This window comes from Penaeus vannamei, chromosome 18, assembly GCF_042767895.1.
Source record: "Penaeus vannamei isolate JL-2024 chromosome 18, ASM4276789v1, whole genome shotgun sequence".
In the NCBI taxonomy this organism is placed as follows: Eukaryota; Metazoa; Arthropoda; class Malacostraca; order Decapoda; family Penaeidae; genus Penaeus; species Penaeus vannamei.
Genome location: NC_091566.1, coordinates 35,949,536 through 35,962,558, shown reverse-complemented (window position 1 = coordinate 35,962,558; position 13,023 = coordinate 35,949,536). Strand labels below are relative to the sequence as shown.

Sequence of the window (13,023 nt, the reverse complement as noted above, 5' to 3'; positions counted from 1 at the left end):
CAGGACCTTCCTCAGCACCTGGATCTCCCGTTTCGGCACGCCGGATACCGTCACTACCGACCGCGGCGCCCAGTTCGAGTCGGAACTCTGGCGCCAGCTGATGGTACTACTCGGTTCCAAGAGAATCAGGACGACCGCCTACCACCCCTGCGCCAACGGCATGGTCGAGCGACTCCACCGGCATATGAAGCAGGCCCTGACATCCTCCTCCTCCAACAGGAGGTGGGTCGACCAACTCCCCCATGTCCTCCTTAACATCCGGACATCCTTCAAAGAGGACCTGCAGTGCACCGCCGCGGAAATGGTCTACGGAACAACGCTCGCCCTCCCTGCAGATTTCATCGTCACAGCCGGCAACTTCGAACCAGGAACCTTCGGCAAACAACTCTGCGAACGGATGACCCGGGTACGCAGCCGACCGACGAGACCCACCCGACAACAGGATATATACATGCCCCCAGGACTCCAAGATTGCTCTCACGTCTTCGTGAGAAAACATCCCAGACCTCCTCTCTGTCCTCCGTACGAGGGTCCATTTCCGGTCATCCGAAGAGACGACAAGACGATCACCATCCGCCGCCCAAAGGGAGAAGACACCGTGACCGTCGACCGCGTCAAACCCGCACACCTACACCAGCCCATCAAAATCGCCAAAGTCCGTTTCGCGACCGCGAAACTAGAGGGGGAGTGCTGTAGCGGTTACTGATTGGCCATCAATCGAGAACCGCACCTGACCTGTGATTGGCCGACTCCTGCCTCGGAACCGCCCAAACTGACCGAGTAAACATCGCCGGTCAGGTTCATAAGCAGCCGGACCTGAGCCGGAATCATGGGCATACCTGGATCTCTAGGTCCAAGGTTTGTGCAGTTTCTCGTGGGTGATTCATAGAGAGATTGTTGACACCTCCCCACGACGGACCTGACACGTGGCCCTTGGTGTGCTACTTTGGGTGTAGTCACGCCACACTTTGCCTGAGCTAGTGATTTCAATTACAGGCCAGAGTGCTTGCAATTGACATCACGACGCACCTGTTACCCAGTGGTTTCGCTGCGAGTTGACGGCCGGACTCATAAGGGCTCTCGCTCGTCCGGCAGGGTCCCGACCCCGACCGTCCCTAACACACAGAGACTGCTGGGTGCCTGGTGTGCTCCTCTTTTTTGAGACCATTCCGCATTTTCCACATACAGTCTAAAATTAGCTCTGCTAGCCTCCCTTTTTCCCTTCATCATCACCCGACGCTATGACCTGATCCATGGGACACCAGATCAAATTAGCGTACTCTGGAGAGCCCATCTCTTGTGAGGTGGCTCTCCAGAGAATATTCACTCTCACCGAGGTGGCAGTCACCCACCTCTATAAAGTACACAATGGCTTCAAGGTGACAGTAGCCAAACCAGAGCACTTGACCCCCTTTCTTTCGGCCGAAGGCCAAAGGAAACTCGCAGATCACGGATTTTCACCAGTTCCCTCCGAAGGCACGATCGTGGCTAAAAAGATCGACAGGACGATCCTCCCACGATCGTGTGAGTCGATCTCACAGGAGGTTGCCGCCAAGAACGGTGTCACTGTTCTTTACGTTTACAAACCACCCGAGTCACGGATCGTCAAGATCCGTTTCTCTGCCCCAGAGGAAGCACAGAGGATTTTCTCGAGGGGACTCATGATGTTTAATACATCGGTCCCAAGTTACAACTTAGAACCAGAGTGCTTTATTCATCTGGAACAATGCCTGAACTGCTACAGATACGGACACAATGAACACACATGCCCACACATACAAAGATGCTCCCGTTGCGCTGGCGAAGGTCACTTCTTCGCCAAGTGCAAAGAGAGCATCAAATGCTGCAACTGCGAGGGATCGCACATAGCAGTTAGCGGATCCTGCCCAACACGAAAGGAGCTACTTAAAGCAAAACGAACTGAGCTTCGTGAGAACAAAAACACTGCTCCGACGTACGCCACAACAGCTGCCACACAACCCATCTAAACTAGCACACCCAGACGACCCACGACCTCCTCGAGGACAACCATGCCAACACTCCCCCAAACCCACGCATTCACACCGAACACAAACCCGAAAATACAAGCCATATTACACGTAAGTCTTATCGCTGCAAAATACAACGCCAAAAGATTCGCAACCATAGTCCCCATCATGTTACAAAAAAACGGCTTCCCCAGCATTGTCGTCCCCGAGGAGATCTTCGAAGACGACAACCTGTACATTCCTGAATACACCACAAACACAGAAACTATGAACAATGAGGTGACAATCACTCACCCAGAGCCTCACTGTTCCACAACACACAGACACCTCGTTTTGCAAGCCACAACCCTAACGCAAACCACGAGAAACCGTACAAGCACGCGATACTACAAGGAACACGGAACAGAAACGCAAACAAACCTCACCACTAAACACGCACAACAAAAAGGACAAGGATCCCCCGATCCCTCAGCCTCGTCGTCGGGAGATGGATGACACCATCCTCGACGACGACAGTAGCGGCTCCGAGATCGACGTCGAAGTCGTTCCCGAAGCCGAGGACGAGCTCCATGCCCCTGTGGACGGAGCCACTGCCATGCTCCCCTGTAGGGGGCCTTTGGGGCAGCGCGGGTGTCGGGAATTGGTCCGCCGATTCCCAGGAATTCCGCGCTGCGTCCTGCTCGCAGGACTCTCTTCCTGACCTCGAGGAACCGACGGTCGATGCTCGACCACGGAACCGCTATAGGGATCAGGTTACGCCACGCAAGGTAAACCCAGGTCGAATGGGTCTACCCTGAGTGACATGCTAACGATCGTACAAGCAAATGTAAGGTCTTTTTTCCCAATTCGTAATCTCTTTTACGACTTTCTAGATCAAGAACGCCCAGATGTTGTCCTACTGAATTCTACAGCCATCACGAATGGCTATAGAATTCGGCACTACGGTTACACATCCAGGCAAACAGGAGACGGTTTGTACATGGGGTCCTGTATCCTCATCAAATCCACCATCACCTTCGAATTTATCACCCTTCCATTCACTCACCCTGACTTCATGGCAGTCAGGATATTCACCCCACAGGGCCCCATTATCCTTTCCACTGCCTATATCAGACCCTCAACCAACTTGCCTCTTGCTGATTTCAACAGATTGTTTAATTATACGAACCTCCCAGTCTTCTTTGCCAGAGACATCAACGCCAGCCACCACGCACTACACCACAAATCTACCAACTCGCATGGTAGGCAACTCCTTTCTATCTTTGATACAAAAAGACCACTACATCGGACCCGACTTCTTCACCTCATACACGAACGTGGGAAAGGGCCGCCCTGATCTCGTCTTCGGGAACAGAGCGGCACTCGCCTACCACACACACCTACAACCCGGTCCGAACGTTGGTTCGGACCATATACCCGTCATAATCAAAATTTCCACCTCACCAATACTTAACAAAGAAAAAAGATCTTTCCGGTACCAACAAGCAGATTGGGAGTCGTTCAAATCTAAATTAAGTGAAGTTAACTTTCAGTTTAATCTTGATGGGCTTGATTCCCAAACAATAGATGGGCATTGGAATTTCATCTTCGCCCACATTGTATCCACCATGCTGAGTACCATCCCCCGGTCTCAGTATAAGACACGCATCTCATTTCAGCCATCTGAAAGGACAAAACGTCTCCTGACGTTTTCGAAATCGTTTCACGCAAAATTTAAACAGGTTAAATCATGTTCGATGGGACTTATCTATCCTCAGAAGACACGTCATCGATAGTCTTGATACCGACCGACAAAATCATTGGCATAATTTGGTTAAAAATGTAGAGTCTAACAGAGTTCGCAATCCACGGGAATTTTGGCAAAAAATTCGTCAGCTTAAAGGTAGTAACTTCCCCCCCTTCTCCCACCTTGTCCAAAATAACGTAAATGTTTCAAATCCCGTGGATGTCATTAAAGTTTCTGAAGAACACTGGGCTAAAGTCTTCTACCCTCACCCTCCTCATCCCCTGTTCACTCAACGAATTCAGGACATAGACACCTGGAGTCATGAGAACAGGGTAGAGACCATCCCAGAGCCAATTATCCGTATGGATAGGCTGGACGACACCTGCGAACTCACAGCTCCCATTTCGTGTGAGGAAGTAAAACAACTAATCATGAAGTCTCCTCGTAAGGCTCCAGGCTCCTCACAGATTGGACGCGACGCTCTTATTCATTTCCCTGACAATCTTTTACAAGCTTTGACTCACCTCTACAACGCCTCTCTCGCTTCCGGCTATTTTCCCTCTTGCTTTAAAACTGCTCTTGTGGCCCTCATTCCTAAGCCACACAAAGACCTGACTGACCCTAAGAGTTACCGCCCTATTAGCCTACTCGAGACTTTAGGCAAGACCTTCGAAAGAATCATAAACACTCGGCTAAGGTGGTATCTCGAAGACCATAACCTTCTCTCACAAAAACAATTTGGCTTTCGCTCGCATCACTCGACGCAAGACGCACTCAACATCATCACAAACTACGTACACAACAACAAAGACCGACGACTAATGACTGTTCTTGTCACCAAAGATGTTGAGCGAGCCTTCGACACGGTCTGGCATGCTGGCCTGAAGTACAAGCTGTGCACAAAATTTAACTTCCCCCCTTTGATTAAGAAATTGCTCTGCAATTTCCTTGATGACCGTAAATTAAAATAAAAGTTCCTCCACCACGTCTCCAGGACGATTCGCATGCACGCAGGTGTACCTCTGGGCAGCAACCTCAGCCCAACACTCTATACATTATACACAAACGACTTACCAGACCCCACACACACAGATTCACTCACTATCCTCTATGCTGACGACTGTACGCACCTAGCTCGACACGATGCGCTTTCAGGTGTCGTCCGGCGCATCAATGACCAACTTGACACCGTCTCGAGATGGGAGCATAGATGGCGTATCAAGACTAACGCGACCAAAACAAAAGTTCTTTTCCTAAATCCACGAAAACGACCTCCCCATGACACCATATATCTCAACAGCTTCGACAGACTACAAGCACCGCTCCAAATCACCCGCTCTTGTACCATCCTTGGTTTAACCTTTGACACCGACTTTCGGTTTCATTTGCATGCAACTTCAAAGGCCGCCTTGGCCGGCAAAGCCTTACATTCGCTTTATCGATTCCGACGTGCGGCCCCACGTACGAAGCTGCATCTATACAAAACACTTATCAAACCTCTTCCCACATACACACCACTTGCACTCACACAAACAGCATACACCAACAAGCGCAAACTCCAAGTTGTCCAGAATAAAGCACTCAGATGGATCTATGTAGTAAATTGGGATCAATTTATTACAACATCTGAACTCCACGAGGAAGCTTCTCTGCCTCCTCTTAACATCGAGTGGCGTAGGTTGGTTTGTAAACAGATCGACAGACTCCGCCTGGCTGGATAGACTCAACACTATCTTTCGTTCCGGATGGAGATCTGGTGCAGGCCGTGATCTCTTTTCCCTGGCATGGGACGAAGAAGTGGAAGCAGTGTTCTAAGTTTGGCCGCATCCTTTGAAGCAACCTCTTACTCCTTCTTTTCCCCTTTCCCCTTCCTCTATCCACTAGTTTTTTTCAGTTTTGTTAATGGTTAATGGTTAATGGTTAAGATAAATGTGCTAGACATCTAAGGTCATATAGCACTATTGGAAAGTATAGTAAAGAGGGATGTCAGGTGATAGTTGTTATGTGTCAACTATCTAGAATAGTGTTGAGAGGTTGAGGATGAGGGAAAAGATTATGGTGGTTTAGGTAAGCGAGTTAGATCAAGTGAAGGATATTTATGTGTCTGAGGAAGGAGAACAGGTTGTCGAGGCAGAAGCTGTGAGATTCTGTAAGGATGTCTGATATGTTGGGAGGTCGGTGAAGGGAGGATAGGTGTGGAAAAGCAGAGGTACGTGCTGTATTAAAGCGAGGGCAGGACAAGAGAATGTGTGGGACTGAAAGAGGGATGTTACATAGAGGACATAGGGGTTGGTCTGAGCATGACATCAGATAGGCATGTGTTAGGCGAGTGTGGCCTATACGTAATCGTGCGAGGGCAGTCTCCCAACGTCTGTTTTTGTGAAATGGAGCTGACCAAGAGGAGATTGATGGTTTTACGGTATGTAATTTATTGTTGTGGAGTCTTGACCAAAAAGATTGCCATCGGGTATACAAGAAAGTCTTAAAGTGGGGGTAGTAATCTGTAGCTGGAATATGTGAGAAGCGTTGTTGAGGTGATATGGACATTGCGGCATATCGTGCAAGAGTATCTACCTGTTCATTGCCAGGGATTCCAACATGGCTGGGTACCCAGCAAAATCTGACAGATTTGTGACGTGTGGATAAATAGAACAACCAGTTCTGGATCTTACAGACAAGGGGATTGGTCGAGTGCATTGACTTTATGAGGGTTAAAGAATTACGGGAGTCTGTAAAAATAGTAAAAGAGGAAGAGGTGGATGAATATATGCGTCTTAAGGCAAAAAGGAGTGCATATAGTTCTGTAGTAAGGACACTAGATTCAGGAGGGAGGGTGTATTTGAAAGTGCAATTTGGGAATGTTACTGCGAATCCAGCTCCTGAGATGGATTTGGAACCGTCAGTGTAAACATGAATGCTGGAGGAATGAATGGAGACATGGTCAAGGAAATGAGTGAGAAGGATAGAGGGGGGAATATCTGATTTTGGTGGGTCAGGGAAAACTGAGGAGCAAATACAGGGGTTAGGTATAAGCCATGGAGGAATGGAATGGACAGACAGTGGGAGAGGTAGGAGATGAGGGAAGGGGGAATAGGAGAGGAGGGTATCCATGCGTACGGGGAGAGGAGTTGGTAAACGTGGAGAAGAGGTAAAGGTATGAAGTAAGGATTGTGGAATAGTTAGTTTGGTAAGGGAAAATTGGTGAAATCGAGCATAGCATCGGAGAGAGAGAAGGGCTCGACGTCGAGAGAGGGACGGCATGCCTGATTCAGTATATAGGCTCTCAACTGGAGAGGAGCGGAAGGCGCCTAGGGCTAAGCGGAGACCGCTGTGGTGGACTGTATCAAGGTGAGCAAGAAGAGAGGTTGAGGCAGAGGAGTACATATGGCATCCATAATCTAGAGTGGAGAGAATCAAAGTAACATGAAGATGGAGGAGAGTTTTGCGATCTGAGCCCCAGGAGATATGAGAAAGCGTTTGTAAGATTCGGAGGCGACGTTGAGCTTTATCTTTGATATACAAGATATGGTCTCACCAGGACAATTTGGAATCAAATATAACGCCTAGGAATTTGCCAGAAGACCGGTATTGGAGTGGAGCATTATATAAGAAGAGTGGGGGTTTGGGGACCGTACGTAAGCGAGAGAAAAGGATGGGGAAAGATTTGGAGGTAGAGAAGCGAAAGCCATGGTTGATGGCCCAAGAAGTTACTGATGTTATTGCAGACTGAAGGAATTGACAGAGATCTGGTATGGATGTGCCAGATGTATAGATGGTTAAGTCATCAACATATATTGATGCTCTGGCTCCTGGTGGTAGGACTGAGACTATGTCATTTACAGCAAGAAGGAATAAAGTGGTACTAAGCACACTTCCTTGTGGGACGCCTTCGAATTGAGGAAAGGATGATGAAGTGGAAGAGGCAATCTTGACCTGGAAAGTACGTTTAGAAAGGAAGGATTTAATGAAAACACCCATGTTTCCACGTAAACCTAGGGAGGACAATTGTTGGAGGATATGGTATCGCCATGTGGTGTCATATGCTTTTTCTAGATCAAAGAAAATGGCTAATACGGATTCATGGCGTGCAAATGCTGATGTAATGTATATCTCGAAATGGGCAAGTGGGTCTGCTGTACTTCGGGCACGTCGGAAACCAAACTGGGAAGGGGAAAGGAGATTATGAGATTCTAGGTACGACATTAAAGGGAAAGGGTAACCATTCGTTCTAGTAGTTTGCACAAACAGCTAGTTAGAGCTATGGGGCGGTAATTTTGGGGGTAGGGTACCTGATTTACTGGGTTTTAAGAAAGGTAGGATGAGAGCATCTCGCCAATGAGAAGGAAAATTTCCTGACGTCCATATGTGGTTGAAAATAGTTAAAAGGAAGGATAGAGAGGAAGATGGGAGGTGTCGGAGCATACGATAGTGAATACCATCAGGGCCTTCATGAGTGTTGCGGCACGACTGTAATGCAGCGTTGAGTTCAGAAGAAGAAAAAGGAGCATTATAGGACTCATCAGAGGATAGGGTGAAGGTAATAGGGGTGCATTCCTTGATGGTTTTAATGGAAGAAAAGTGTGGGGAAAGGTGAGAGCCACTACTGACCTGGCTGAAATAGTTGCCCAGTTCATTAGGTACTTCTACAGGCTCAGAGATGAGAATATCTCGAATATGGAGGACAGGTGCAGGATGGGGGGGATGTTTGCCTGATAGTTTATGGATCCGTCGCCAAACAGCTGAAATAGATGTAGATGTAATTGAGGAAACATAATTTTGCCAGCTATTTGTTTTGCTGTTTTTAATTGTACGGCGAAGATGGGCAGATGCTCTTTTAAAGGAAATAAGGGCTGATAGCTGGTGAGGGGTGCCTCGTTTGTAGCGATAGCTGTTCCAGGCTGCTCGTTTTAAGCGGAGCGCTTTGGTGCAATCAGAATTCCACCATGGAACACATTTAGAAGTATAGGGTCTTGAAGTTCGAGGAATGGCTGTATAGGCAGCTCTTAGGATTGTGGTTGTAAAACAATGTAGCATATCTGAAATGGACGGTAAGGGGGGTGGAGGGATAGGTATAGTAGAGAGTGAAGTGAAAGTATGCCAGTCAGCTCTATCAAAGCACCAGCGTGGAGGATTAGGAAGTGGTACATATGAAGTAGGAGAAAGGAGTATTGGGAAGTGGTCACTATAGGGGAAGTGGTCTAGAACTGACCAATGGAAATCTAGATGTAAAGTAGGAGAGCATAGAGAGAGGTCAAGGCATGAAAAGGATTGTGTGCGCATGTCAAAGTGTGTGGGGCGATCTGAATTGAGAATAATTAGGTTATTTGTGAAGAGGAAGCGTTCTAGAGATCGGCCTCGGGAGTTGGTGGTAGAGTCACCCCACAGAGTGTGGCGGCAGTTGAAATCACCAACTATGAGGAAAGGTGGTTGGTGTTGGGAAATTAGAGTCTCAAAGGCAGTAAAGTCAATGGGATGGGATAGGGAGAAGTAGACTGAAATCCTGTGATCCAGCGGCGAAGAAAGATGCGAATAGCTGTGCACGGGACAGAAGTTTGTATGGGAGGTATGACATAAGGTGTTTTATGATGGATAAGTATAGGCGAGACATAAAGGGAGTGTGGGGAAAAGATAAAATGGTAATTAGGAATTGGAATAGGAGGGTGTGTGAGGAAAGTCTCTTGGAGGCAGATAATAGATGGATTATAAGAAGCAAGGATATGACGTAAGTCTGATCTATGAGAGCGGAAACCGCGAATATTCCAATGTAGGAGAGCTATACCCTAGTTGATTTATGAATGATAACACATTTACGTGTTGGGGAATTTGAAGGGGAAGGAGCTAGGGGGTGTAAAGGAGGGATATTAGGAGGTAGGGAGTCTGGAGAAGGGCATTGTTGTGCCATGAGTGATTCTCGTGTGTAACCTGGAGGGAGTGCAAAGGATAGAGGGGGTGGAGGGAGGGAGAATGTGCTATAGTTAGGGTTAAAGGGGTTGGGTTGTGTTGGGAGGGAGTAGATGTGGGGGAGTATTAGTGGTAGGAGGATGGGTATCGGAAGGATGGATAGTTGGAGTTGAAGGGGATGTGCTGTCTTTGGAGGAATTAGGAGGAAGGGGTGTAGGGGGAATATTAGTAGGAGGGGTATGAATATCGGCAACCACTTCAAATGTGGAAGGAGCACGAGTTATGGGATCTTGTGTCTTAAGCATATAACTTTGGATGTCATCCATTGTTTCTGCAGTGGAGTTTGTTGGAGAGTTTTGTGAGAAGGTAATTGTTTCTGCAATGGAATTGGTTGGAGAGTTTTGTGGAATAAAGGTTTTCTTATGAGGGGGGGGAGAGGAGACTGGTGTCTCAGGAACAAAGGTATAGGTAGGTGGAGGTGATTGTGCTGTAGGGGAAGAAGGGTTAGAACGTTTAGTCTGTCTACTGCGGGTAGTGCGGGGAGGGAGAGGGGTTGGGGTTGGGGCTGTAGTTAGATAGGAGCTGTGGTTGAGATTGGGGTGTCTGGGTTTAGAGTGGGAAAGTAATTGGTCTGAGGGATGTAGAATGTAGAAGTGGAAATGGGGACATTTTTGGGTGGAGGGGGAAGGGCTGAGCGGACGATGTTGCTAGAATATGGAGTATGAGAGAAACCTTGTCGACGTGCTTCCTGTCTGGCTTCACGTAAAGTGAGACCATTTTTGTATCAGAGAGTTGCTACTTCAGATTCAAATTTGTAAGTGGAACAGCCTCTATAAAATACATTATGGGGGCCGCCGCAGTTAGCACATGTTCGTGTTTGTGCTGAGCAGTTTGATCGATTATGACCAGGTTGGGCACATATGGGGCATCGGTCTGTGGAACGGCAGTGTTTGGCAGGATGTCCAAAGCGCCAACAGTTTTGACATTGACGGGGAGGGGGTTAGTATGGTCGAACAGGGAGGGATTGTCCACCAATGTAGATACGTAAGGGAAGTTCATGTGTACGGAAAGTAATTTTGGCAATGTTGGTCGAATTCTTTCGTTGACCCTTAGGAGGAATGGTGTAGCAATGTACTGATTTCGCATCTTGGTCTTTGAGGCATCCTAATGAGTCTTCTCCAGTCTGACCAATCTTTGGTATCGAGTGGGTAGTTTGCTGGGGGAGATAAAGACAGTTCCGGTACAAGTATTAAGGGTTGGATGAGGTTCTGCAGGAATGGGGTTGCCAGAATGATCAGTTAAATTTGACAGTGCTATAGATTCAGTTTCTGATCTGACTGTTACCAGACGGGAGCGATCGCGTCTGGTATAAAAAGGGACTCTGCCTACTTGTTTTTGGAGGCATTGTTGAAAGAGAAGAGTGTTGCCTGAATAAGGAGCTGTAGCAGGGATCACGAAAAAACGGTCCCATTTAGCTGGGCTAAACAGAGTATTTAAGATATCTGTAGGGTTGGTGGTGGTGGATGGTCGGGGACGTGTGGAAGAGGGAGTATTACGGAATGATGGAGAATAAGGTTGCAAGGTAGTAATAAGGGGGAATTGGTTGTTTGATGAAGGTTGCAGGGGTGGAGTTGAATTTGAGGAAGTTGGGTGGGTAGGAATGTCTTCTCGAGATTGAGTCTCTGCTTGGGTGGGTAATGCACTAGTAGGCATTAAGGAGTGGACAGTAGTTTCAGTGTTCGGAGCCGTGGTCAAAGGAGAGCCTGGGTTGGGGCTATTTTTTAAAGGGGCAAGCCTCATTGCCTCTAAGAAAGGGATTACATTTTCATTACTGGTCATGGGGAACCTGGATTAAATAAGACCTAAATGGTCCACCTCCTTTCGCTACTGAAGGCAAGGGTTAGATTAGTCAGGAGTACCGTGCCCATAGTTCCCGCAGGCAGTTCAGGACGCACTAGGTCAGCCTTTCATCCTCTCAGCACGGCTCTCACGCCTTAGGAAGTAGATAGCAGAAGGGGATGGAGAAGAGACGGAAACAAAAGCTGGAGAGAAAAAAGACCATGCAAAATTAGTTGAGTCGAGGGCTGAGGCCCTAGGCAGGGGAGATCCCTGTATTGGGTCTCAGTCTTCGTCTCTTAAGCCCCCCCACGACAACAACGGGCAAGGGATAAGGGGGGTTCAGTTTTGTTGCTTGTTTTGTGTTCCTTGTTTTTGTTCTTGTTCTTTTTAAAGTAATTTAGTGGTAATGTTTGGTACCTTCCTTTTTTTAACTTCATAATAAAGTAAATCTCCCTCAGGTACTGCCCTCATCCCCGTTTTTAAATCATTTCACCTCGTCCTCTGACGCTTCGTGACCGCCACCCCGACTCATTCCATCTCATTATCCTTGCCATAGCGTCGATCCTCATCCTCATCCTACCCTCAACATCCTGCTGGTTTCGGTTTCCGACACGTGGCGTTTGCTGCTAGTACTCGTGCCAGGACCACAAATCCTTTAGCGTAAGGATTTGTGCGAGCCGAGGAAAGAAGCGCCACGGCCAGCAGAGTTAATCCAATCGTGGTGGGGCCGCCAAGGCCGTGCCCTCTCGTAAGTCCTGCGGCCGAAGGAGAGAAATCTCCTCTCGACCCGGGCGAGGAGGGTCTGCCCTTGCCTCGCGGCCTCACCCGAGCTTCACCCCGCTTCAGCAGTGATGGTTAGCTGAGGAACAGCCCAGGAGCCACGGCCGAAGAGGCCGTGCCCAGAGCATACCCCAGATGGCGCCAAAAACCTGCTAACTTCTTTCCCCCTCCCCCTCAGTTAGCCGAGAGGCTCCGTGTTCGCCATAGCGAGGCTCCACTCCCCGTGGGAAAATTGTGGCGAGGCGAGCCGCGCTCAAGGTCGTGGGGTATTCCCCGCGCCACGAGTCGCGGCCTTGCCTCGCCAACGATCCCGCGGGGTGTGGCCGCGCGGTGAATACGCGAGTCTGCCGATGGCGCTGAGCCCCTCGATCCTTTTCCTCTTTCAACAAACCCCCTACAGCTATTACCTAGATCTTTACCCTGCATGCTGGGTCAAGCCCCGGCTCCTTTTTCTTCAACTAAAATTCATTTTTCCTCCTTATCCTTCCCCTATCCCCACTCTTCCTCCCCCCCCCCCCTTCTTTACACTTCTCTCTCTCGCCGGAATCATCATTCGCCTCACGACGGTTGCTGACATCACTTGTGCTTGGTTCATCACCAAATAAAGAGATAAAAATCCAGTTCAGTTTTATAACCTCAACATAATTGCAGCCTCCGTGGCCACCAGCCATGGTTCGTGTTTGTGTTGTTATGTGCCTCGAGGTTGTTTGTGTGCGCTCCTTTGTAAATTTTAGAATCAGAGAGGGTAAGTGTATGAGTGAGAAAGAGAGAGTGAAAAAAAGAGAGGAA

At 48.4% G+C, this 13,023-nt stretch overlaps 2 protein-coding genes across 2 annotated transcripts; one reads left to right on the top strand and one right to left on the bottom strand.

The window, feature by feature from the left end:
- The first annotated feature begins 2,557 nt into the window (after positions 1-2,557).
- LOC138864821 (uncharacterized) lies at positions 2,558-4,685 on the top strand. The gene is made up of 4 exons (XM_070133428.1): positions 2,558-2,765; positions 2,861-3,229; positions 3,447-3,621; positions 3,746-4,685. The coding sequence occupies exons 1-4, from the start codon at positions 2,558-2,560 to the stop codon at positions 4,683-4,685; spliced, it is 1,692 nt and encodes a 563-aa protein (XP_069989529.1).
- Positions 4,686-9,695: 5,010 nt separating this feature from the next.
- Positions 9,696-12,905, bottom strand: LOC138864820 (salivary glue protein Sgs-3-like). Its single transcript, XM_070133427.1, has 4 exons — positions 12,797-12,905; positions 11,302-11,420; positions 10,660-10,831; positions 9,696-9,946 (listed from the first exon to the last, which is right to left on the bottom strand). Exons 1-4 carry the CDS (start codon positions 12,903-12,905, stop codon positions 9,696-9,698), a joined length of 651 nt encoding a protein of 216 aa, XP_069989528.1.
- Positions 12,906-13,023: the final 118 nt, after the last annotated feature.

What these genes read in the sequence shown, in the direction of transcription:
- LOC138864820 (XM_070133427.1), bottom strand. Translation starts at nt 12,905, where the DNA reads ATGGCTGGTGGCCACGGAGGCTGCAATTATGTTGAGGTTATAAAACTG. An exon ending in AAGTGATGTCAGCAACCGTC is followed by an intron (nt 11,421 to 12,796) that starts GTGAGGCGAATG and finishes TCCCTTTCTTAG; the next exon opens with AGGCAATGAGGCTTGCCCCT. An exon ending in CTAGTGCATTACCCACCCAA is followed by an intron (nt 10,832 to 11,301) that starts GCAGAGACTCAA and finishes TATCTCCCCCAG; the next exon opens with CAAACTACCCACTCGATACC.
- LOC138864821 (XM_070133428.1), top strand. Translation starts at nt 2,558, where the DNA reads ATGCCCCTGTGGACGGAGCCACTGCCATGCTCCCCTGTAGGGGGCCTT. An exon ending in GCCACGCAAGGTAAACCCAG is followed by an intron (nt 2,766 to 2,860) that starts GTCGAATGGGTC and finishes ACGACTTTCTAG; the next exon opens with ATCAAGAACGCCCAGATGTT. An exon ending in AGTACCATCCCCCGGTCTCA is followed by an intron (nt 3,622 to 3,745) that starts GTATAAGACACG and finishes ATCTATCCTCAG; the next exon opens with AAGACACGTCATCGATAGTC.